Source organism: Vigna umbellata, chromosome 3 (genome assembly GCF_029865625.1).
Source record: "Vigna umbellata cultivar VRB3 chromosome 3, Vumbellata_1.0, whole genome shotgun sequence".
NCBI lineage: Eukaryota > Viridiplantae > Streptophyta > Magnoliopsida > Fabales > Fabaceae > Vigna > Vigna umbellata.
Window position 1 is genome coordinate 44,975,466 of NC_142167.1, and position 25,992 is coordinate 45,001,457.

The 25,992-nt window shown below is 33.6% G+C and overlaps 3 protein-coding genes across 6 annotated transcripts in view; 1 reads left to right on the plus strand and 2 right to left on the minus strand.

Moving 5' to 3' along the window:
* Positions 1–460: 460 nt before the first annotated feature.
* LOC124830589 (SUN domain-containing protein 3-like) lies at positions 461–4,132 on the minus strand. 2 transcript variants are annotated; one of them, XM_047304358.2, is made up of 5 exons: positions 3,994–4,132; positions 3,644–3,893; positions 2,034–3,331; positions 1,844–1,929; positions 461–743 (listed from the first exon to the last, which is right to left on the minus strand). In XM_047304358.2, exons 2-5 carry the CDS (start codon positions 3,819–3,821, stop codon positions 497–499), a joined length of 1,809 nt encoding a protein of 602 aa, XP_047160314.1. In that variant the 5' UTR covers positions 3,822–3,893; positions 3,994–4,132; the 3' UTR covers positions 461–496. The 2 variants fall into 2 exon arrangements, with proteins under 2 accessions (XP_047160314.1, XP_047160313.1); XM_047304357.2 differs by having other exon boundaries at positions 2,034–3,340.
* A 1,352-nt stretch (positions 4,133–5,484) lies between these two features.
* The window catches only part of ABA3 (molybdenum cofactor sulfurase (LOS5) (ABA3)), a 29,275-nt gene continuing 8,767 nt past the window's right edge, over positions 5,485–25,992 (minus strand). Inside the window, exons 11-22 of one of the 3 annotated variants that reach the window (XM_088110529.1) lie at positions 20,801–20,903; positions 19,622–19,738; positions 19,385–19,462; positions 19,110–19,211; positions 18,733–18,805; positions 16,856–16,966; positions 15,121–15,185; positions 11,852–12,003; positions 10,164–10,396; positions 6,783–6,922; positions 5,856–5,960; positions 5,485–5,765 (exon numbers count right to left, since the gene is read on the minus strand). In XM_088110529.1, the coding sequence (XP_087966655.1) occupies positions 5,658–5,765; positions 5,856–5,960; positions 6,783–6,922; positions 10,164–10,396; positions 11,852–12,003; positions 15,121–15,185; positions 16,856–16,966; positions 18,733–18,805; positions 19,110–19,211; positions 19,385–19,462; positions 19,622–19,738; positions 20,801–20,903 (1,387 nt within the window). In that variant the 3' untranslated portion in view covers positions 5,485–5,657. Of the gene's footprint in view, positions 5,766–5,849; positions 5,961–6,782; positions 6,923–10,163; positions 10,397–11,851; positions 12,004–15,120; positions 15,186–16,855; positions 16,967–18,732; positions 18,806–19,109; positions 19,212–19,384; positions 19,463–19,621; positions 19,739–20,800; positions 20,904–25,992 lie in introns of those variants that run through there. The other 2 variants (XM_047304361.2, XM_088110531.1) reach the window with 2 other exon arrangements.
* Positions 20,914–25,583, plus strand: LOC148202653 (uncharacterized). The gene has a single exon (XM_088110532.1). It carries the CDS (start codon positions 23,595–23,597, stop codon positions 25,203–25,205), a length of 1,611 nt encoding a protein of 536 aa, XP_087966658.1. The 5' UTR covers positions 20,914–23,594; the 3' UTR covers positions 25,206–25,583.

Genomic DNA, 25,992 nt, shown 5'->3' on the forward strand with positions numbered 1-25,992 from the left:
TGATTAGAACACGGAGAGGAGAGAGGGAAGGAAAGAGAACAGGACAGAGAGAGGGAGAGAGAGTACAGTGCAGTCTCTTTAATTATGAAGTTTGAATCAAGTTATTTTCATGTGGAGATGGAATTGTATGAGGTGGAAATATCACTATACGAAGTTATATGTATGCAAATCATGATTTGGTGTTTTTGACATTATTTCATGAACACGCCAGTTTCACTTGAAGATGGTATTACTCGATAGTTACTTAAAGGAATATGATCATCATCTTCACGTGTTATCTTCAAAAGAAATTGATTCGTACTATTATCGGTACAATATTTTGGTCAACTGTATTGCTTCCCCTGTTCTTGGTTTTAAACAAAAGCCACTTTAGTAATGCAAGTGACAATGATTAATAAAAAAACTTTGAAAAAGTTTCTACATCTATATTGAGAGAGACAACGCAATCACCAAAAGCATCTCGCACAAGTTAACTACACATTTAAAATATGGACTATCACAAAACTAATATAAAAATAATAATGATACAATTCAATAATAGGAGAAACCAAGAAGAGCTAACGGCAAAAAATTTCCCAGAGTAATCTGTTCTATTAACACTTAGAACTCTATAGACAGTAGTAGCCATATCTAGAGAAAGACGAAATATAACTAGCAATGAAAAAATACAACACACCAAAAACACTGCCGCACTCTTGTTTTCTAAAGATGCTTGCTTCCTCTGGACTTCATCCACCTCGGACCTAAACAAATCAGATCCCAACGAATTAAATAATTAATGGCATCATTCTTTCAGGAATAATCAATGGCAACAAAGGGCAAGTACACAACATAGGTAAGGTCCAGAAACAGTAAATAATATATCAACTTTCTTCATAGTACTTTCGTTCTATGGCATGCTTTATTTTTATTTATTCCCCCCAAATGACATCACCATCTCTCACTGATTTTATTTGATTTGCTAAAACCGATTACCTATTTCTGACCCAATAAAAGTGAAAGAAGATAGTCAGAGGATGGGGTAAGACATAAAAGCTCCGGTAGTATTTTCATCATAATGCCTTTTGCAAGTATCACGGTAGGCAATCCCAATGGCATGTCACATGGCCAGAGATAAGACAACAACTTTCTTTCAACTAAAAGAGAAAAACCAACAACCAGTTTATAAACCGGTCTAACAATAAAATTGATTCTGAAATCCAAACTGGTTCCAAATCTAAAGCTGGTTTTGTGTTTTAAATCCAAACCATGCCTACTCCTGTTAAGTTACATGATTACATAACAAGTTTACAACAGTACAATGTAAAGCGTAATTCAGAGCTTTCTTCAATTAAAAATGAACTTACACGTCCTCTCTCTCTCTATATGTGTGTGTGTACACATACTAGATTTTAGATATAATAGACAATTAAATAAAGCAAAAACATAAAAAATTAGACAACAGTTATATAATTTTGGTTTAATTATCTATATTATATCTGAAATCATGTTTGTGTGACATATGGGATAATAAATAACTAACATGTAAAAGTATCTATGTTTAAACAGATAAAGTCATAAAATTAAGACAGTTAAAAGCAGCAAGTTATATGATTGTAAATTTTTATTCTTCACAGCAGATTATTGGTAGACAGATTTAAAATTTTACCTTTTTTCTTTTTATCTCAACAGTAACTATACTGAGTAGTTTAATACTCTTCTAAACCTTTCCCTTAATTGTCATAGATATTCAACTACTATACTTTTTTAAAGACACTTTCAAAGGGAAATAATAACTAAATTTGAACTAGCTCTTACGTTCATATAATACAAACTACAGAAAACTTGTTTCGTAAACTCTCACCTCAAAGCAGCATTGTCTCTGACTAGATTATCCAACTGCATGGAAATATGAGACTTCCAGAATTTGAGATCACGAGCATCTTTTGTCTGCAAGGTCAACAAATCAATTGAAAAATGAATAAAATGTAGGTTAATAATGTTTTTAACGAATTAAACACGTGACAACAACATTCAGGATAGATTTAACATACTATAGAATCCTGCTGGTCAATGAGATTCTTAATGTCTTCTTTGATCTTCTGTATATGTATATCTTTTAGTCCCATGTCTTTGCTGTACTCCTTGAAAATATTGACATATCTGGAATTTAAGTCTTCCATATACTGCTCCAAAACAAACAAATTTAAGTCTAGAGTTCGAACTTTCTGCATCAGAATCTTGAGAACAGTATCTCCAGGCATCCTGCCAACTTGTTGACGGGTTTCTTCAACTGGATCAGGAATGATGGTGTTTAGTCTCTCATGATTAGAAGAAGAGATATCTGAAGCATGATCAAAATTAATCCCTCTAAAAGTATTTTGATGAACATCTTCACTCTCCGAAGGATGAGGATGCTGCTGGGGCGATACTGCCCTTTTGTCAGTATTACCATCCCCAGGAGCGAGCATATTATCTTGAGTATTTATCAAATCATCCAGCATCCTCTCAACAGCATCCACACCATAAACTTCAACTACACTTAGCGTGCAATAAAATTCAGAACCATAGTGACTTTGAAGATTCAGCTTTAAATATCTCACCCATTTTGGCTCCTGAAGAACAAACCTTTGAGCATGCCTCACATTTGAGGCAGTGAAATTCCCAAGGAAAAGCCAAACATCTGTTGGAAAGCTCATACTGCCAAGAAGTTCAAAAGCTTTTAAATTTGAAGAATGATGCTCAAAATTAGATATTTCTATTGTATCTACTAAGGTTTCTTCGGAAAGTTCTATGATGACAAATTTCTCTTCAACAGAACATGGATTCCGAAGATACTTATCTTTGTCTCTGCTTAAGATATTAGAGGCACCTTTGGATTCTTTGTTAGAACCTAAAACTTTTGCTCCCTTTGAGGCTGAAGCATAATTGTATTCTTCACCACCAGGCTCCACTCTATGCATTACACTTCCAGATGAACCAGTGCCAGGTTTAATTTTTGAACTAATTGCTCTACTCTTAAATTCATCAAGGCCAAGAGGCACAGCCCAAGATAAATGATCAGATTTTTGCACATGATCTTCGAGTCTGGCCGAAGAATTCCAACTCTCAACTTCGTGTACCTCAATAATGGGAGTGTCACAATCTTGATTATTACAAGCACCAGGTTCAGCATAATCACGCGTTTCTTCGTTGGGGAGTGACTCGGGAACAAAATCATTGGTCTGGGCATCTTCAGAGTGTAAAGCTTCAGGGGGAATGTAAGTAATAGTTTCTTCGACCAAATCGCTCATAGCAGAATCAGAGCTCTTACACTGTCCAAGCTTATCTTCCTCCCAATTCGGTAAAGGAACTGAGTATTCTTCAAATCCATCAACATCCATAGATAAGAAACTGACTAATAAGAATATGCATCATGCATCTGCAGTTGAATGTTATCATGTGGAAATATGGTATGAAAGGAGATTCTCCTACGAACGAGTGAGTAGGTTGTGAGGTTTTAGAGTGACTTATTCCCTACGACCTAGTAGGGTTTTGGTATCCTAAACGAAAAGGATTTGGTGAATTGATGTTTGTGGGTCAGTTCCTAATCCTAAACAGAACAGAGTATGATTCATTCAATTCAATTAATGCCAAAAGAAAACAAATTGATTGATTTGATTACCTGAGGGATTCGGGGTGTAACCATGACCGCGACTGATCCATAAGCTTAAGAGGAAGATTAGAGTCCACAAAAGAAAAAGCAGAGAGAGGGAAACAGCACACCCAGGGACAGTTTTAGCGTTGGTTGATGTTTTTGTCGTTGTTCTTCTTTGGAGAAGAGCTTCACGTGATTTCTGCATTGCAATTGCAATTGCACACGCAGTTGCACATGAGTGCCTATGCTCAGCACAACAACTGCATCAATTCCCTCTCTGCAATGCGTTGACAAACATTCAATTCATTTGATTGAGATCAGAAAACGAAAGAAAATGAAAGAAAACGAAAGAAAATGGAAAAAAAGAGGGATCTGACCTGTGTTGGGGTTTTGAAGAAGGGATCTCTGTGTTTACAAATCAAAATTCAGAAACAGAAAAACCATTCAATCAAAAGTCAAGAAACGGAACTTGTATACAATTCTTAATTATTCAATTTCCATTGCCCCGTCACTATAATTTTCTTAATTATCTATTAATTAGGTTAGATTTGATTTTGAAATGACTATAAAATAAAAAGTTTATTATATACAATGAGAATATCATTCAACTTTTTTTATACTTATGAGTTTCGGTTAACTGTTAAAATAAGGCAAATTACACAATAGTTTATTAAAAATAATTAAGATATGTTACACTTTTATTGTAATTATATGTTTAATGTACAACTACAATTTAATTTTCTTGAGCTAACATGGAACTTTTTTTCATAAAATTATTTGTGTATGAAGATATAATTTTACATTTTGTTTTATCATATTCTATTCTATTAAACACTAACATAAAAAACAACTTATCACAATTTTCTAACATTTAGACAATAGACATTAAATTTTTGATAAAAGAAAGATAAAAAATATAAACAAAAATTTATGAATATTATTAAGTGAATAGACGTAAAATTACGTTAAAAACTTTATCAAATGTAAATTTACACTTTTCAGTTACAGACCTACAATAACGCACATAAAAAAAACGTTATTGTGTTTGTGTAAAGAATTTAGTTAATTTTGTTATGAAATTTGTTAACACTTTATATATTTTCTTTTTATTGTTGGGATATACTTAAATTGTTGGGATATACTTTCTTTTTATTCTTCCCCTTACTTGCTTCTTATCTAATTAGATTTATTTTTTCATTTTGGTACATTAGATTAGGAAGGATACATTGGCAAGGTACCACAACAAGAAGTCATGAGTTAATCTCAATAATTATTATAAAAAATTAAGAGTATTTCTGTAAAAGAATAAATAACATAAGATTAGAAAATGGTCTTTATTTAAAGTGACAAACTTTTTTTTCTTAAATATATTGGGACAACGACAATACTTCATATTCTTATCATAGTCATTCTTTTCTATTACTGCTATTATTATTAAGAACACAAGTGAAATATGTTTTCTAATATTACTATTGTTAGTACATTTTATTAATTAACTTCAGCGTGTGATATTAATTAACTTTCTTTTTAAGCATGTCTTTGAATTTCATCATTTTGTTTTAGTCTAAGGTACATGACCATTTACATTGATAATAAATGAATTTATTAATTTCTTCACTTTATTTAAATTCAAATTAAGATAAATTAATTTGTTTGTTAAGAAAATAATTTTCATGTTATATGTCCCTTTTTATATTATATTTATGACTTAAATGTATTTGGTCATTTTTTGTTTTTCATATTTCTAAAGTTTGAAATCATTAACATTGACCATATGGTCAATTTTAAGATCGATAAATTATATATGTATTTTTATTGATCTTAAAAACGTTTGATTAAAATAAAAAATAAAAGAAATACAACAAAGATAGCCAACATGTTTCTTCCCATAGCTTGACGTTCTTTATTGATTATTTTTATTTTCAGTTTTCAATAGACAGCATTGCGAATATGAGTTTTTCTTACAATGTTCATTCTCACATACAGACACATGAACTAAAGCTTTTGAGTTTGAGTAGATGATTTTGCAGGTATTTGTGTTTTAATCCGGATGTATATCTTGCCCCACATGAAGCCAGGAATCAGCACCTTGTTGCTGCTCTCCATCAATAGTAGCATGTTTCAGTAATATGCCAAACAAAATCTTTCCCTGTTTTGATATATTTATATTAGAACAGTGATGTATCAAGAAAATCAAATATATAACTGAATTCTGGATTAAAAAAAGGCCAACCTTTACCCTCCTGTAGGATGCTAAAGTTGCCAGAGGTTCGTTTGACTTTTGCACTTGTCCCGAATTTAGTGCAAGGTTGATTATCTGGCATCGATTGCATCCCCCTAGCGACTGATGAATAAATCAAATTAAATATATTATTAAACAAAAGAATTATGTTGTCTTTTTTATCTTATTCTTATATTTTTTGTAATTAGGATGACTAGGATTTCTCCAAGCTATTCCTTCATGAAGAACTCATAATTACAGGGAATCAGTATTAAGACTAAATTGCACATAATCCTCTTTCTTTTAGGGTTTGTTTAATGTATAAGAGGTATGACGATACTATTTTTTAAACAATTAAGGGAGTTAATGTTGAGACAAAAAGAAGGGTTATTGTGCAATCTAAAAGACATCATGGGATGTTAGATCAATTTACTCTAGAAATATCCCTAAGAGTTCAAGTTAATTTTTTCTAAAATATCCTGTCAACGCCGTTGTAAGTTTGGTGTATAGATATCCAACATACCAACAAGAATTGACAACGCTCTTGTAACGTTAACTAAAAGATAACACTAAATTATGATATATAATTGTTAACTAATAAGATGTTAGGTCATGTTACCTACTATTGGGTTCCCCTAGTTCCACATTAGTTTCAGTTGGGTTTAAATTTACATTTTTTTTAGTTATAAAACATTGTGTACCCAAAATCTCATAGAAAAGAATACAAAGATGAAATACAAATAGACATATTGGCACCTAAAATATCTTAGTTTGCATATCGCTACATTAGCAGTAAATGAATCCATGAATTTGCTCAAGTAAGTACCATTAATCAATGCAAGTAGCGTAGCTCAGGTTAGTCAAAAGGGGTTATCTACGATGTCCAATTTTTCAATAATAAGAAATTTGTTCTATCATGCCATATAGAAGGTTATTTGAACTTACACTGAAATGCTTATTTCCAATCCTAATGTATCTCCATCCATCTTCAGCATAAGGCCTACCTCCAGATACCACAAGATTGGGACGAAACCTACTTGCACTAACTTGCACCATTGCTTTTCCAGATATGCCCTTCTGTACATCTATTAACATCATTACAGTTAGCAAACACATTTAATATTCCAAAATATTGGGGCTGAGAGACTAAAAACAATATAACTATTAGTTTGACTAGAAATGAGACTTCAATATTAGTTTTACTGGAATAATCTGTACCGAGGGATTTCAACATTTATAGGACACCTAATAAAATCTAGCCTCATAAATATAAAACAAACCCACTGTACTAATTAATGGAAGTAAAGGAAAAGAAGAAACAAAAACTATAAAAGAAAAAAATATTTGTACAACATGAAAACGGAACAACAAATAACACATCTCTCAACTTGTGAAAGAATATTTATCATTCCTAGCATGTTAATAAGATCTCAGCAGCCTTCCACAGGAAGTCTCTTGTCAATATATCTAACAATTGACATCCAAAAATGGATGTATGTCGTTTGTCCTTGACATAGTGTAGATATATCTTTATGTACTTTGTCCTATCATGCAATTATGTGGAATACTAAGAGTAGATTTAATTTTGCAAGGCATCTTCCTAGGGACTTTATATTTTATTAAAGTCATCAAGTCTGATGTATTACTTATGGTGTGGTACTTCCAAGGATCTTTTCAATTATAGATCCTTCCTTTCAATGTGGTTAAGTTTTCTTCCTACCCTTAAGGTTCAAATGAATTATTTGTGTTGTATAGGTTATCGATCTGCTTTGGTCCCTGTTGAGACCCGGATGTCTAGTCTAAAACAGTCTAGACATATTGAACGACCATTTTTTATGATAACAAAGGAGATTACGTTTTGAAGTAATATTGGCTAATCAAACGTAATCAGAAATACATAAGATTTTACAATGTAAATAAAATGGATTCTCTATACATAACAACAAACATACCTTCTATCATCTATATGATCATCTAGTGTATCAAACGTCAAATGCACTATCTTTATGAAAGGATCTTTAGTATCTTTCTAAAACCAGAGCTATTTAAAATAAATATCCTTACATGCTTTATTTCTGGAACAAATCGTGTGCAAACAGCTGTCACACTTTCTTAAATACTGCATCTCCATATAAAAGGAAATATACTATTTGTGATATGTTCTGTATTTTCACCTCTTTCTTGTTTGTTATAGATATCATATAAAAAAACTACAAAAAGTATCTTGGAACAAAATCAAAGATTATCAGTCTTATATCCAAGATATCAAGATCACAAGAAGACTGACTTCAATACACATAATAAAAAGTTACAATGATACTATAATATACACATTCCAATGAAGTCTATTGTTGAAGTCTCATCGACTAGAGATAAGACCAATTTAAAATATATAAGTGGGTGTAAACTTCACATTTCAAGCCGATTTTGTGAGATTGAATTAGGTTTAAAGTCCACCTCTGAACATGGTATCAAAGTTAGGTTAAAGTTTATCCTAACAAGATTTGTTATTTGTTTGGTTTATTGGTCGCTATCGGACCACTCATTAATGTCTAATCTCACGCACAAGATGTATATACCTCAACATGAAAGGGGGTGTTGGAAGTCCACATCGACTAGAGAAAAGACCAATTCACATTATATAAGTGGGTGCATATCTCATCTTGCAAGTCAGTTTTGTCGGGTTGAGTTAGACTTAAAGTTCACTTCTTAATATGATATCATAGTCATAGGTTTGAGCCTGTCCTCATGAAATTGGTTGTTTGTTGGGTCTATTGTTTCACTTGCTATCAAGCCGCTACTGGACCACCCATTAATATTTAATCTCATGCTCAAGATGTATATACCTCAGTGTGAGGAGGGTGTGTTAAAAGTCTCACATCAACTAGAGATAAAACAAATTTAGAATATATGTATACATACATACATATATATATATATGTATGTATGTATGTACGTATATATATATATAAGTTGGAGCAAACCTCACCTTACAAGTTGATTTTGTGGGATTAAGTTAGGCTTAAAATCCATTTTTAAACACCTATAAAAGATAAAGACCTCAAAGAAAAAGACACAAGAATCTTGCACAACAATCAGATATAAGAAAAAGGATCCTTCAAGCAATACAATCATCTTAAGAAGGATATATGCAAGAAAAAAGTCATTGTCATGTCCTTCACCTACTGAAATTAAATCCTTGTTTGGAGGGTAAATTGTACATCCTCTATGAGTTGACTCCTTTAGTTGTTCACATACCTTTGTAGTGAGAAGTGACAATCAAAAATACTTGGTATGCAAAGAGTGACGTTGTACACTCGTGTTTTACTAGGGGTGATGTTGTGTATTCATTTTGTGATCAATAGGATTATGGTAGAACCTTTTAAAAGTTTCTTAATGGAGGATCGGATGTAGCTTAAAGTTGGAATGAACAACTACTTGTAGTCTCTTTTATCTTTTGTAGAAGGTATAGATGTTTGTCTCTAGACTGACTACCAATTGTTATCAATATCGCAAAAGCTTTTGCACAAAAAGTATTAGACCCTATTCAACTCTCCCTCCTCTTTTCCCCTCCTTCTAGAGTTAGCATGTTACTTCAATTGGTATTAGAGCTAACCTCTTGGTGTTACTTTGTTGCAAAACTTGAGGTGATATCCATAAGGCGATATACCATGTTTTTGGATCTTTCCACATATTGTAAAACGAAACTCTACATAATTTGTAGTGTTATTAAAGCATATATTGACTAAATAATAAAATCTAACCTAGTATTTATATATTCACCAAAAAGAGCTAGTATTTATAAGCAAACAATCTGCCATCCTGGTTAAAGGAAAAGGTGATACAAACTGAGAGAACATATCACAAAAATTAACCATTGTAGTGGGATAGCCCTAGGCCATGTAAACCTACACAAAAATCCCATACTTCCAATGTGGGATCCAAGTTGCATACCATGCAATTGGATCCTTACAAATATAAAGTAAAAAATATAAAAGAACTCTAATCTATAAAACATGAAAAGCCGAGAGAAGGAAGCAAATTAAACATTAGTCATATATAGTTTGTGATATACATCGAGAAGAAAACTTAATATTTTCTAAAGAATTTTAAATGTCTTTCCACTTTGTTGACTATATTAAAATCCCTTTGCATTATTATGAATATCAAATAATCAAACCAATCAGCAAAACAGGAATCCATCATGCATCATGAAAGAATTTTTTATAATTGGCAAACAGTTATTAAAATCTTCCGTTACATTTTGTAATGAAATTAAAACAACAAAAGACAAGGACAGGTATACTATATCAGAAAATGGGATACCTGAGCTTAATCTTCTGTTTAGATCGCACACACTTTCTTCAGAGACAAGTAAGAACTGTGCTTCATTGGCAAAATTAAGTTTGTTCTTCATATCTCTACATGTGGCTGCACCTTTGATTTTTTTTAACATAAAATCTTGATTGAAACTAGAATACCTTAACAAAGAGCAAGTTCTACCAATGGCTTCGCTAAACCATGCATTGGTCTCATTGTCATAACTATATACCTCGTACCTGTGAAAAAAAAAATTAATTATGAGACCAAAATAAAATTGACTCTGTATAACATGTTATTAACTTCTTAAAGCTTAGAATAGAAAATATTTTCCAATTACAAGACAAACTACTAAGCTTCATGAGATACCCTTATATTCAATTAATCAAAGCCCGTGTATGTACGAAACTAATGAAATCTCCCATAAGATACATAAGAATATTCAAGAGTCTGAAAGTAATGTCTTCCAACACTCTTCAGATGGTCAAGAAGCATCTTGAGCTAACTACATACGACTAAGCTTGTTTTAAGGATAGGCCAAAGCAATCAAGGATCACAATATAATCTTCCCTTCTTCTAACTCTTTGATCCACTTTTAAAGAGCGTCCAAAAAAGATAACAAAGATTGATTGAATAATCACCCACCTCACTATTATGATCACCGGGTGCAATGATCTGATTACTTACATTAAAAGGGCTTTAGAAACTACACACCTGTTCATGTATTTTCATATTCATGTATCCCCCTTTTCCATAGGAAATAGTATTATACAAACATACATATAAAGGAGGGTTCAAATTGCCTCCAAAGTAACTTGAAGAGACTACTCTCCATCTTGACCCTTCATTTTTTTCCCTAATCTGATAGTTCTAGAATGTAACTCATTTTTAACAACTAAATTAAGAGAAAATGAATGGTTGACTTAGTAAGTCTCTTAAAATTACTCTGGAAATAATTTGATATATATATGTGTGTGTGTGTGTTTTGCTCGGAGCTTTATACTCTTTTTTACACATATAGTGTAGAAGTAAAATATAGGAATATTACTACAACCACGTGTAAGTTCATTTGGATTAAACAACTTCAAGAATTGAAATTTGGAAACACTTGGAAAATGAAATTATGCCATAATAATGAAGTGGCTCTATCCATATCTCCACTCTAGTGTCCTAACATACTGCAATTGATTTTTCATTTTACTCGCAAGAAAGTTCTCCAAAAAGGTGTCACTAAATTTGTGAATTCTAATAATAAAATAAAAGATTAAAATTGTAGCAATTAATTTTCCAAAATTTGTATTTGTAGTAATATTTTCACAAAAGTTGTCTGACAATCAAGAATTCAATGTATGTGTTCCAAGATTAGACCATTTATGTTTCAACTTGAGGAAGAGTCCTGGATATAGTATTTAAATGCCTACCCAAATTAGTACCAATTCATTTTCAAAATCACTTACATAGCTACTTTTTGTTCTTAGAATGTATTTAGGAACTAGAACCACCTTTTCCGCCTTATAATCACAACCAATTCAAAAGTGAATAGTAACTTACTCAACTACTCAATTTATTCGCAATCCCAAGAACTTTCTCAAGCACAATCATATATTTGTAAAAGTATGTTCATCGACATCTTTGCAAGAGTCCAATTTAATTAGCATACATAGAAAATTAATTATGCATATAAGATTGTATACCTCTGACCATATAATTCAATATCCTCTATAGCGTCCTCATAAACATTTGACTCAAGTGTAATTTGTAGCCTTTCTTTGCAACGTGGAGATTCTACAAACAAAATTCCCTGACTAAGGTCTATTAAGGTGCTTACAAAGCCCATTTCAGGAACCTACACAAAATTCAGATCAAACAAGTCAAAACTTAACAATAACCATCATCCTCAAAAGTAAAAGCTAAGTAAACAAGCAACACAATTCAAAGCGAGGGATAGACAGAGTTGGATAGAACATCATCATTAAAGATTGGTGAAGGTAACAACACTACAAATGTTAGCTTAGTACCTAAATTCACATAAGCATCATATAGACATGATGAATAAGTATTGTTAAGAAGTGGACTTTAAACCTAACTCAATCCCACAAAACCGACTTATAAAATGAGGTTTGCACCCACTTATATCTCTAGTTGATATGGGACTTCCAACACACCTCCTCACGCCGAGGTATATACATCTCAAACATGAGACTAGACATTAATGGGTGGTTTGATAGCGGGTGGAACAATACACCTAACAAACAACAAATACCGCTAGGATAGACTCTAACCATAGCTCTAATACCATGCTAAGAAGAGGACTTTAAACCTAACTCAACCCTACAAAACCAGCTTGCAAGGTGAGGTTTGCACCCACTTATATATTATAAATTGGCTTTATCTCTAGTCGATGTGGGACTTCCAACAAATATTAACAAGTGTATAAACATTACAAGCATGGGTCGCCAAGCAAATTAGATGAATGAATATCTAAAAATTGTAGATTCAAAGTGTATATCCTTGTCATGCATGGCCATTTACCAAGGCTAGGAATGGGTAGAGCATCCTCCAATTCTAAACTTTTTATTACCAAAAAGGAAAATCTATACTCAGAAGCAACCAAATTGATTAAAAGTTAAGTGTCCAACATTATAGGCTTTCTTTTGGGTTTTGACCTAGCCTCCCCACTTGCAACTGATTGCTGTTATTAGGGATGCTAACATAGCTAAGATTCCAAAACGACAAAGTTATGCTTAAGAACTTCCATCTTTTGATAGAAAAAGCAACTCGGATGTTTATAGCCAATGCTTAAAAATATAGTGTGGAGAAAAATAAGAATGCATTTAGGAATTAACAAATATTTCTTCAGAATTTTGTGGAATACAACAATGTGTATGTTTGACCATGCAATTGAAACATAACGAATTTGAAAAGGCCTTTTTTTCTTGGGGGGTGGATGTCATTAACGGGTATGTTATTCCACAATGTCTCTTTAAACTTATCTTTTTTCCATGCACTTGAGAGATCAGAAAACACATAATTATGAAGGACCTTGTATAGTCAGGTGAATCAAAGTCAACAAGACATCATATGTTTCGTCATTGAAGTATTTGTATTCATCATCGAAAGAGGATTTGGGTCTTGTTCATTTAGTTTCATAGAACATTGTTTTAGCACGCATGAATCAATATTATGGAAATTCCTTAAACACTTTGGTGAATATTGGACTATGTGTCCCTAGGGTAGGAGGTTAAATATAAGCTATTGCTTTTTGTTGATGGTACTGGTAAACTGATTTCCAAAAGATAAACTTGAAATATAGACCTTGATCAAACTGCTTGAGAGTTGAAATGGTCACAACAATTAGTTGAAGAAATTGATTTCATTAGAGGATGGAGCATACTGAGGTTGGCCACAGTTTTTTTCCAAGAAAGACTCCAACAAAACCTTATTTCCACATTTCACGCAAGGATGGGACAGCAGCTTTATGACATTTTGACTGAGTCGCTTAGTTGTAACCAGGTTATTAGGTTACTTCTAAATGCATCAGGATTTTAAATTATATAAATTGTATTGGTCTTTGATCAAACATATACAGGACACCTGGGAAAAAATCAATTCACCCAATATACAATTTTCTTTCCTCGGTACAATTGTGGTCCTAGACATTTTGGGTAGACAGAGTACAAGGACACACGAGATAATCTCAAATATTTATATTTACAAGTGTTTCCTACACATTTTTTTAATGTTGATACCCTCAGAGAATATTTTGTCTATATTATTAAATAACAATACTGTTACGTACCTGAGTACGTAAACTAGCCAAATACACCCTTTCACACTCTCACACACGTAATAGAACAATAAACTAATAACAATGGATGAATGAATCTCTTTTATTGATGGTAATATCTGAATAAACAAAGGTAAACAATAATTGGGAGCATAACCTCCTTCAATTACTTTGGGAGCATAACCTCCCTCACAAGACAATAATGTCTGTCACAAACTCAATAATCAAAAACCTGTCTTTAACCCTAGACTCTAACTTTATTTATACTAATTATTTCCCGCCCATCTCTTATTAAATATTTCTCTAGAATATATTTAATATAAATATCCCTATATTTAATATTTAATATAAATATTCCTATATTTAATATTTAATATAAATATCCCTATATTTAATATTTAATATAAATATCCCTATATTTAATATAAATATCTCTCCGTATATTATCCTAGCATATATCCTTAATTATAAATATCTTATATTGAATATTTCCCTAAATATATATTTATTTACTCTAATTAACTTATACTATATTTATTTACTCTAATTAACTTATACTAAATATTCTCTCTGCTCATATACTTTCCAACCCTTATTATTACCCCTACTTTAGATCTTAAAAATACTTAAGTTCAATCCCTCTTAAAAATAAAGAACCACAATGACAGGTTGCAACTAGAAAGGAAATCACAAAAATTTACCTGATTTGATGTCAACATCACAAATTGATTACTAAATTACAGAATATTTAATACTAGCCTAATAAATCAGAATATTTAAATCAGTAAAATAAAATAAGACTTTAATTTGTGAATTCCAGAAAACACAACTAAATCGTTTTCACTCTATTTATGTACATGATAATATCAAACATTCAGATTTTCATTGATCTATAATACAATTAAGAGTTTGAATTCAAAACATTCCTGAAGTCGTAAATATCTATCAACCCTTCGTTTTAGTTCCTTTTAATTGTTGTTAATGGCATAAACTAACTCCCATGAGAAAAGAGTCCCAGTGTTGTGAATTCACTTACACTGTATTTCCAAAAAATCAACCAAATTGAAGCACCAAACCAAAACTGAGAAAAAAGAAAAAATACAGTTCCCAAAGTTTGCATCCTGCATCCACAGATTATCTAAATTTTAGATCTTGTCTGCCATAAAAAAAGATTACCTTTTTTTGGGTAAGTATTTCACCAGTTGGGCTTTTAAGAATCCACTGGCGATCATAGGTGAGGCCTGCAAAAAATTCAAAGATACTGTTGTCAAAAGCTATACGAAATTGTAGATTGAAAAAATGAAATCAGAAACTATTAAAGTAGTTTTACTCCATAAATGGAATGTTCTTTGTTTTATTTTTAGTTGGTTACTACCTCTACTAATTTAGTGTTGAGAATCAGGTTATAATATTCTGAATCATGTACTAAATCAAATTTATAGGCATAAATATCTCATTTAGGAGAAACAAAACATGCTCTTATCATGCGTAATGAATGCAATACGTCTATATTTTTATAATCAAAAAGTAAGGACCCCATCAATATACTGACTACGTTAGGACCCCATCATATCAATCATCTGCAGCATTCCCAATAAGCCCATATAGTCAAGCACCGTAGTGTATTCTAACTCTTAGAGAAAGAGTTGGTTTTTTTGAATAAGGTTGTAAATGTACTTGCTTTGAGTCAGAAGAAGAGATTTACTGGGTAACTGCTCGATTTCAATGCCCAGGAAATAGTCCAAGTGGCCAAGTTATTTGAGAGAGTAGAATTAAGATGCGCTATAACTTGCTGAATGATGACAATGAACGGCCAATAATACAGATATCATTCACATACACTAGAATAAAAATAGTGTGAGAATGAGGTCTCTAGACAAACAAAGAAGGATCACATTTGCATGCTATAAGCCCAAACTGAAGAAGGGTAGATTTGAGTCAACCAAACCAGTCCAAGGTGCCTGTTGAAGTCCATAAATAGCCTTGTTGAGCTTTCAGACAAGAAATTTATTAGAATTTTCAAAACCAAGAGGTTGCACCATGTAAATTGTCTCTTATAAAAGACCATTAAGAAAAGTGTTAAGAAATAAACTTTAAGCCTAACTCAACTCTACGAAATCAACATATAAAATGAGGTTTGCATCCACTTATATATTGTAAATTGGTCTTATCTCTAGTCGATTTGAAACTTCCAACATACCTCCTTCACACTGAAATATATACATATCGAGTATGAGACTAGATATTAATGGATGGTCCGATAGCCACCCGATAAAGCATAGAACAATAGACCTAACAAACAACAAATTTCACTAAGATAGGCTCTAACCCATGACTCTGATATCATATTGAAAATAAATTTTAAGCCTAACTCAATCCTACAAATCTTGCTTGTAAAGTAAGGTTTGAACTTATTTATATATTGTAACTTGGATTTATCTCTAGCTGATACAAGACTTCCAATAAAGAGCAATGTTAACACCCAATTGAAATAATTCCCAATTAGAGGTAAGGACAATAGTAATAATAAGGCAAATAGTGACAGGTCTAACAACACAAGAAGAATTTTGTAGATAACAGTGTTTATGTATGGCACAATAGGCTTGGCCACCCAAATAATCGTGTTCTACAAATTGTTCTGAAACATTGCAAACTTTTGTTTCCAAATGAAGTTTATTAGTGTCAATCTCTCCTTTGACCTTTGTCATATGGAGATTCTAATCTCATTCATTTGTTTTGTTGCATGTTCTGACAATAATTTCAATAATATTTTATTGTTGATTGTTATTTTTCATCTCTGTTTACCAAAATCCTTCAATTTCAACAGTTTCTGGTTGTTCTTTCTTTAACTTTCTTATTATTGAAATTGACAAAATTGTAAATGTGCCTTGTAAAATCAGGAAAAAATTACCATTGCTGCTAAGAGGCCAACTCCTTGCACTGAAACCTCCGCAAGATTTTATTGGATATATTGTAATTGATTTGAGATAATAACCAGTATCCACAAAACCATTGTCTACACCTGCAGGTGATCAACTGAGTACATGTCCATCTAAAACAGTAAAAGCATAATTATACTGTGAAAATAATGTGCTACAAGGCTTTTAACAACATATTTTGAACATAATCCTAGATTTTTATCTGACAACAGCAATACAATAATTAATAAGTTCATTGATGATTAACAAATACATATAAAAAATTTGAATTTGATATACGGCTCCAGATGTTGAAATTTTGTAAGGAACGTTATTGTCTCCTTTAGTATCTCTTTCTTGAATGCAAATTCAAGTAGAATTTTTTAGAGGAAATTATATAAAGATTCATTGCCCAAGGAAGTGTATGAAGCAATCGAGACATAAGCTTTTTATACACAAAATCTAGTCTTTTCCCAATAGACAGGTAAGCTACATAAATCAAATGACACCATTGTATCTATCCATAACTAATTCTTCAAAAAAGTGATTTAATTTGGAACTCCTTTAGATGAATATTTCATAGGCTACCTCTACCTCTAGTTATCCATTCATTTCTAGTATGGCATCAAAGCATTTCTAGTTTTAATATCAGGTCATTCACATGTCTAGTCCTGTAACCTTCATACTCCAATCGAGATGTACATTCTTTGGTAGCAGTTCTCTTAAGAAACCCCATATTAGTTAGAAATAAGGCAAGACACTAGTTATATAAGGCTTGAACCCCAACCTCTCTTAACTACCTTTTTGGAATTGAGTTAGGCCTAGTCCAGTTTCTAACTGGCTGCATCAAGTACTGTGAATCCAAAAAATAGTTGGTCTACATGCTGTAGGGTCCAAAATCAATGTCTTGCACACAGATGGACCCTAATTCCCAACACCATCCAACTTGTTTCTTCCGCAAAATATTCAACCTGAAAGTTTTCTAGAAGTTGAAACAGCTTTGTGGGAAATAGTGGTCTATTTCTTGCTATTTGGCTTCCTTATTTTTTTTTTACCTCTAATAGGGTGCTTTTCAATGGTGTGTGACATTCTAATAATAATCTGGGTCTGTTTGATAAGTTCCAATGGGTCTGATCTGATTTAGGAAACTCATCTATTTGGAGCCACTTGGTGTTCTTCCTTCTAATTGACTGTTTTCTAGGGTGTTCCTTCTTGTGGTAATCTTCTGTGCCTGTTTTCTAGTGCCTGTCTTTTTCACTTGCAATTGTCTTTGATTTTCAATGGATTCAACAATAGGAATGTTGGAGAAGATAATAAAGTTCATGGAATCATGATGACCACTGTTGGACCCAGCCAGAAGATTTAGGTGACTACTACCCATAAAAGAAAAAGCAGGCAACCCAGTACATGAGGCTCCCACCAAGTGAGGTTCGGGGAGGGTAGATGTATGAGGCCTTACCCCCAAAAGCAGACAGGTTATTTCCATGATTTGAGCCCATGACCTCCGAACACAAGGCAAATATTTACCATTGTGCCAAGCCTTGCCCTCGCATAAAAGAAAAATAATCAACAGCTTAAAATTTTTGATATCAGTTAAACAGACTTCCTAAAGATATTAGAAGACCCACATAAGTATTTACTATGGAGAATCTCTTGCTGAAAATTGTTAAGTAAGCATACTAAGTAGCTGCATTAAAGTATGCACTATATTCATGTACACAAATCTGCGTGTGCCTTTTCATGTGGGAAGGAGAATAGCAAAAGTACAAAAGCAATAAAAGTGCAAGTCCTTGTCATTTGATGAACATAACCAACAGGATGTGAATTCACCAACTATGGAGAATAAATTAATTTGGAAAAGGATGTTGACCTTTCATTTGATTTCCATGGTCAATGTGATTTTGAGGTGACACAAAGGAACTTGCAACAAAATCAACAAATTTCTGAAAAACAGACGGTATAACAAAATTAGTTTTGTCAAATGGGTAACCAAAATCGTGAGAAGTGAACTTAATCCAATATCAAGGAAAATAAGAAATTTGTAAGAACATAGTCTTTGATTTCCTATTAAAAAATGAACCTTATCCAAAATCAATATGTTGCCCCCTTTTCCATATTAAGTATAGGTGTTTCTTTTTAAAGTATAGGTTTTACTCATGAATACAACAAAAAATGAATCCAGAACCAGATGGGGGTCAATGTTTCCAAAGGTTGAAAAAACTTCAAAATGGTCTAGAGATTCCCAACCTTGGCATCCTCATATGTTGACATGTAGCCAAAGGATACTCTTACAGCACCAACAGGTTTACCATTGATTATATCATGATCATCCCAACAAACGTGGCCAGCCTAAATACAAAAAAAAATCGTCATCTGTCATACTATTATTTTTAATGAAAATAAGAATGCTACAACATCACCATACATTCGATAATACTAACTAGGTTAGCACTATTGAACTATGGTATACACTCATTACATCGATATTGATTGTTAGTGAGTAACAGAATATGTAGAAATACCTCAGTATTTGAAATAAGATCCAAATGAGTCAAGCCAAGGTATTTTGCACATGCACCTGGATTGCAGAAGCATCCTGTCTAAACAGATAGCCAGTGAAGATAAATAATCAGAATTCAAACAGTATCCTCCTTAATATAAAAGAATGGAAAAAATACAAATAAACAAATAGTTTATTACCATGATTACATGAATTTATAAAAAGAAAACATTAACAAGAAGAGAATCATAATTTATACCCTTAGCTGAATTGTTGAAAGTGACGCCAGCTTTTCCACTTCACGATATCCATACCAAGAGCCATCCGGCCGTTTCAAGTTGAATGAAATTATTGGTCCCATTTCATGATGCAATTTCTGGGTGAAAGTAAAGAAGTATTAATTGGTTGCATGTTACCAAAGATGGATGTAGAGAATGAAATTATCAGTTCCATGTTGAATGAAATTATCGGTCCCATTTCATGATGCAATTTCTGGGTGAAAAATAAAAAAGTATTAATTGGTTCCATGCATCGTATGTCTAAGGCAATGAGTGCTTTTTTATTTAGAAAACAATAACCAAAGTAAGTATATTCCTACGCTGTTTTGCAGTGTTGTCCTGACTTCCAGATGAAAAGGCATATCAAATAATATATGCAGCAAGGAGAAAAAACATCTCAATGTTCAACAAGAGGAACAACTTGCAGAAGAGGCTACATGGGAACATGCTTGTAGAATAATTTCCTGAGGGTTTCACAATATGGACATGATATGTCAACTAATCCAAGAAGAAAATTGCAGTTGCTCAACCCATTACTTGAAGTGAATATCACAACTTAGTGCTTGCCAGAACTAAAACATCATGGACTCCAATAATACTTTTCCAACTCCCTATGACAACTTGAGCACTATAGCTCTAACGCATAATCAACTATTACATACTCTTCTTATGCAATACTGGATACTATATCTCTCTTTTGTTCAAGAGTGGGTCATCAACAAGAACATGTAAGTAGTTCATGTTCCCACATTTGATTCCTCACTAAAGCCTTATTTACTACTTATTTATTATTCTAAGGTCTAAGCTCAAAGTGGCTTCACCTTACAAATTGGTTTTGTGAGGATAAGTTAGCATTAAACTCACTTCTTATTGGCTGATTCTTCCCTTCTCATGAACTAGAGGGGTATTAGAGTAGAGATGTACTCTAAAAACTTGTTAGTGTTATGACTCTCTATCAGTTAGTTAGTTCTCTGATGCTTATTTGTACAACTATATATAATTGAATCTATGATCTATGTAAGGTTGTTTTTCATTCTTCAAAATACAAAACACTTTCTAAAATCACTCTAAACTCTAGTACAACTATTAAAGCACAAATAACTAAAAATCACCCTGCATATAAAAAAGTAAATAGGACAAGAAATTGTGCACAAACTAACCTTTGAATTATGATGTCCGTAGAGGATGCAAACACTAGATCCATTGCCATGCCTCATGGCCAAAAGCATTTTCCTTGTATACAAGGCAAGAGATGCTACATGTCTACAACGCAGCAAATTTTGCATGCTTTATAAAATAAAAAAAAAAAAACCAAAGGATAACGTTGAAATAACTTAATGCAAAAAAATAGTATAATAAATTTCAACTAGAACATGTGCCGAGATTCAACATCGACTAGAGACATGTTACCAATACAGTTCCTACAAGGCTTAGGCAATCCTCACTTTAGAAATTAGTTTTGTATGGTTGACTTAGACCATAAACCCAAATTCACAAATTTTGTAACACATCTTAATGCGCTACACAAATTTAATACCCAATCATCATGAACCTTTGCTCCCTCCTTTTCACCTTCCTTACCACACCCAATAACATCAACAATCCCCACTCTTCATCCATGGGTTATCATAATGTAAAGCCCAAGGACCTGGTAAAAAGAAAGATCCCCTTTCGTTACAAAAGTTTAATTATTGGAAGTCTCACATCAACTAGATAAAACCTACCGTTGTACAAAATGACTTACATGTGATGACTATATAAACTGTACAAACTAACTTGTTTCTACTAACATCCTCCCTCAAACTCAAGGAGAAGAAGATTTTTCTGAAGAAAAATTCTTTAATTGACTTTGCTCCAAAGAAACATAAAACGAAATGCAGATAAAGGCTTGGTTAGAATATCTTCCCATTGATCAAGAGCTAGAATATGACAAATACATAGTTGGCCATAACCTTCTCTCTAACAAAGAAAACATCAATCTACTCGTGCTTAGCAAGATTATGAAATACTGAATTGTTAGCAATAGATACAACACTCTGATTGTCACATAAAAGAATAAGTAGTGAAAGAAATTTGTAATTCAGTAAGCAATGTAGTAATCCATGACAGCTCTAGCTCAGAAGAGGTTTGTGCTAAACTTTGCACTCTGCTTCAATACTAGAAGGAGGAATAACTTGTTGCTTTCGAGACCAAGATATCAAATTAGGACCAAGAAAGGTTGTTGCTCATGAAGTAGATCTTCTATCATCAACATTGATTGCCCAAACAACATCACAAAATGATTTTAAAGACAAAGGGTTATCAAGTGAACCAAATTGAAGATGTTATCCATGAAACAAAGTTCCATTAAGATATCTTGATATACATTTTACCACAGCACAATGAGAATCAAGTGGTTAACTCGGTTTACAACAAAACTAATTTTAAGTCTAATAAGAGTGGTATATTGTAAAGCACCTACTATTGATTGATATAAAGTAGGATTTGCAATTAGAAACCATACGAGAAGAAATTGAATGAGCAATAGCTTGCTGCTTTCGGGACCACCGAGATATCAAATTAGGACCAAGAAAGATTGTTGCTCATGAAGTAGATCTTCAATCATAAACATCTGATGGCCAATAAGCATCACAATAGGATTTTAAAGACAAAGGGTGATCAAGTAAAGCAAATTGAATATGTAATCCATGAAATAAAGTTCCATTAAGATCTCTCGATATACATTTTACCACAACACAATGAGAATCAAGTGGTTTGGCTATAAACTGACAAACTTGGTTTACATTAAAACTAAGTATAGTAAGAGCGGTATACTGTAAAGTACCTATGACTAATTGATATAAGTAGGATCTGAAAACATATCAACACCATATTTGGACAACTTGCAATTAGAAACCATAGGAGAAGAATTCGAATGAGCTTCACACATATGTGTTTTATGAAGCAAATCTTGTATATAAATTTTGTTTGAGGCATAAGAATAGATTGATCAGGTAAATATTTAATTTCAAGACCAAGAAAGTAATCAAGTTGTTTAAAAGAAAAAGTTTTGCAAAGTTTGGCTGTAATATGCTGGATCGGAGTAGTGGAGCTGTCAATTATGATAATATCAACAACATAAACCAAAAATAGATGATTGCTAATGGCTCTCTGTAGACGAAAAGAGAAAAATTGCATGTGCTACTGCAAATCCAAATTATCAAAAAGTAGTTTGCAAACAATTAAACCATTATTGTGGTGATTGTTTTAAACTATATAGTACTTTATTTAACATACAAACAAGAGACTTGTCATTCGCTTCAAAACCAAGTGGTTATTGCCATCAAGATCGAACATTCGAGAAAAGCATTATTGTCGTCAAGTTGAAACAATTTCCATCCATGAGAGGCAATAATAAGAATATTTCTAATTGTTTCATGAAAAATTAAGAAAAAGTTTCATGAAAATAAAAACCACGAACTTGATGAAAACCTTTTGTCCCAAGACGAGTTTTATACTTATTTATTTTCCATATGCAATATTCTTGGCTTGAAAAACTCATTTACAGCCAACAACCTTTCTATTAGAGGGTAGATGATAGGATATAAAGTAATAGGATATAATGGGTGTAGGATAGAAGAAAGACTTAATATCCTAACTGCTTTAGCAATTAGGATGGGCGGGAAGTGACTTGCATAAATAGAATTCTTGTATTGTTTTAGATACGTTTTGACAGTTATAGACTTTGACAGAAACCTTTGGTCCTGTGGGGAAGGTTAGGCTCCCAGTTGAGTGCTTGTAGAGTGTATCATACCCATTTGAATACAAGAAACCTATTCTTTCGTTATCTGTGTGTGCTTTCAGAGTGTGTGAGGGAGCATTCATAGTTAGGTTTCATACCCAGAAACCTAACAAATTGGTCCGACCTGCCGAATCCAATTGTGAGAGAACAGATCCCTTGGAGAGAAGAACGTGATGGAAGGAAGAATCAATACTTTGGAAGGAAGAATCAATACTGTGGAGAGGTGGGCCAGCGAACAGAAAAGAGTGCTAGCAGAATGGAGAAGAACTACCCAAGAAATAAAAGAAATGATGCAGAATATCAAGATTCAGATAAAGGGCTCAACAAGAAGTGATGAATCTGCCATGAAAGGAAAGAAAGATTGTTCAGAGGAAGATCAACATTCGGTTAACGAGAATCGGAGAAGGGGAAGAGAGATCTCGAAGGAGGAACGGGATGAAGACCGAGGAGACGCCCAACCTAATTGGGTAAAAGGGGTAGAACTACCCAGTTTCGAAGGGTTTGATCCTATGGAGTGGATTGCTGGGGCGGAGAAAATTTTTGAGACTCAGGGGGTGATAGAGGAAGAAAAAGTGGGCCTGGCATACATTAGCATGGAGGGAAGTGTTGGGTATTGGGTCCGGGCTTGGAAGGCTAAAGCAAAGAATCGTTCTTGGAAAGGTCTGAAGGAAGCTATGGTGGTGCGATTTGGAGGGCAAAAAGAAATGAAGATTTACGAAGATGACGTCATCGACGCTTCAGGTACGGCTAGCGTGTTTCGTTGCATGCGCTCCCAAGCAGCTCCGGATTGGAGCATCATCGATTCGCTCATTTTGGTGAACGAAGTCGCAGCGATGGAAGCCGACTGCTCCATCGCGCTCTCCTCCTACCAGCAGTGGAACATCATCACCCAGAATTGCGTGGCCTTGGACGTGCAGTGCAACCTCGCTCAGTGTCGCCGCAAGTGGCATGTGTTGCTCTCTGATTACGACCGCTTCAAGGGAAGCGCCGCAGTTGGAGCCAAGTTGTTGTCGAATTTCGATTACGAATTGATTGAGGCCGTCGAACGCGTTGTGAGGGCGCGTGAGGAGCGGGGCATGGTTGATCCCGAGAGTGATACCGAAGCAGGGAACGATGTGCTTGACGCCCCCGTGGAAATTGGGTCCAAAAGAAAAGGGCAACGAAGTAAGTTCAGGCACCACATTCAAAAGCCCAAACTTGAACAAAGGCAAGAGGACAGCCATGAAGAAGAGCGTGAGGATAAACCATTCTTTCCGTGGGTGAAAAGAGAAGAGGTTAAGCACGTCGTGGTGAGGGTTGAAGAGAATAATAATAATAATAAAAGTAACAGTGAAGGTGTTGCGGAGCAAGCGCTAAGTGATGTTGAAACAGTGAAGGTGGGGAATGTGGCCACCGAGAACCAAGGGGAGCAAAGGAGGCTTGCAGTTTTTGATACACCTGCAGAGGGGAGAGAGCTGCTTGAAGCATTGATAGACATCGAAGACCATTTTCTCCGGGCTTATGATTCCGGAAAAGAGGTGACCAGAACGCTGGAAGTTAAGAGAATCAAGGAAGAATGGAAGACATTGGAGGAGGATTTGCCACCACCCAAGCCTCCAGACCTGAAGTTGCAGGTAGTAGCCAGTGGGTTTCCTTCATATGATAACACGATGATGAAGAGGAGCCAGGAGATCAAGTTTCACGGTTCCAACCTTGAGGACAAGATTGTTCTGCAACGAGGTGTAATGATAGGATATAAAGTAATAGGATATAATGGGTGTAGGATAGAAGAAAGAGTTAGTTAGGATGGGCGGGAAGTGACTTGTATAAATAGAATTATTGTATTGTTATAGATACGTTTTGATAGTTATAGACTTTGACAGGAACCTTTGGTCCTGTGGGGGTTGTTAGGCTCCCAGTTGAGTGCCTGTAGAGTGTATCATACCCATTTGAATACAAGAAACCTATTCTTTCGTTATCTATGTGTGCTTTCAGAGTGTGTGAGGGAGCGTTCATAGTTAGGTTTCATACCCAGAAACCTAACAGTAGAGGTACCACATCCCAAGTCTTTTGCTTTATAAGGGCATCATACTCTTGATGCATTGCAGCCAACCAATTTGCATTTTTAAGTGCTTACTTGACACACTGGTAGGTTTAGAATGAGATAGTAACAAAGAGCGATGAATTTTGTTCTGAAAATACCAGATTTAGATCTAGTATGCATAAGATGAGTATTAAGTTGGGGTGCAATATGAGAGACTGAATTAGAAGAAGATGAGTTAACTGTGTTAGGAACAGTATTAGATATAGATGGAGTTACACAAGTATAGATGAAGTTACACTAAAATCAGGTGTCATGGAAGTACTAGACAAAGGATTTAAAGGCTGTTGAGGTTGTCAGATTTGAACTTAAAATATTGACTAAGATCTTTGACAAAATTTGGTGTATTTGGAAAAAGATCAGGAAAAGGAAATCTATGTTCATTAATAATAATATTCTTTGAAATATGTATTCTGCCACTAGATGATAGATGTTTGTAACCTTTGTGTAACTCTATCTAAAGAGAGAATTAGAGAAGATGAGTTGAACAT

Bases quoted from the DNA above. Each gene is read 5' to 3' on its own strand.
- LOC124830589 (XM_047304357.2), bottom strand. From the start codon at position 3,821: ATGCAGAAATCACGTGAAGCTCTTCTCCAAAGAAGAACAACGACAAAA. The intron at 3,341-3,643 runs GTAATCAAATCA...ATGGATTTGAAG, and splicing joins TTACACCCCGAATCCCTCAG to AATACTCAGTTCCTTTACCG. The intron at 744-1,843 runs GTGAGAGTTTAC...TGATTTGTTTAG, and splicing joins AGAGACAATGCTGCTTTGAG to GTCCGAGGTGGATGAAGTCC.
- LOC148202653 (XM_088110532.1), top strand. From the start codon at position 23,595: ATGGAAGGAAGAATCAATACTTTGGAAGGAAGAATCAATACTGTGGAG.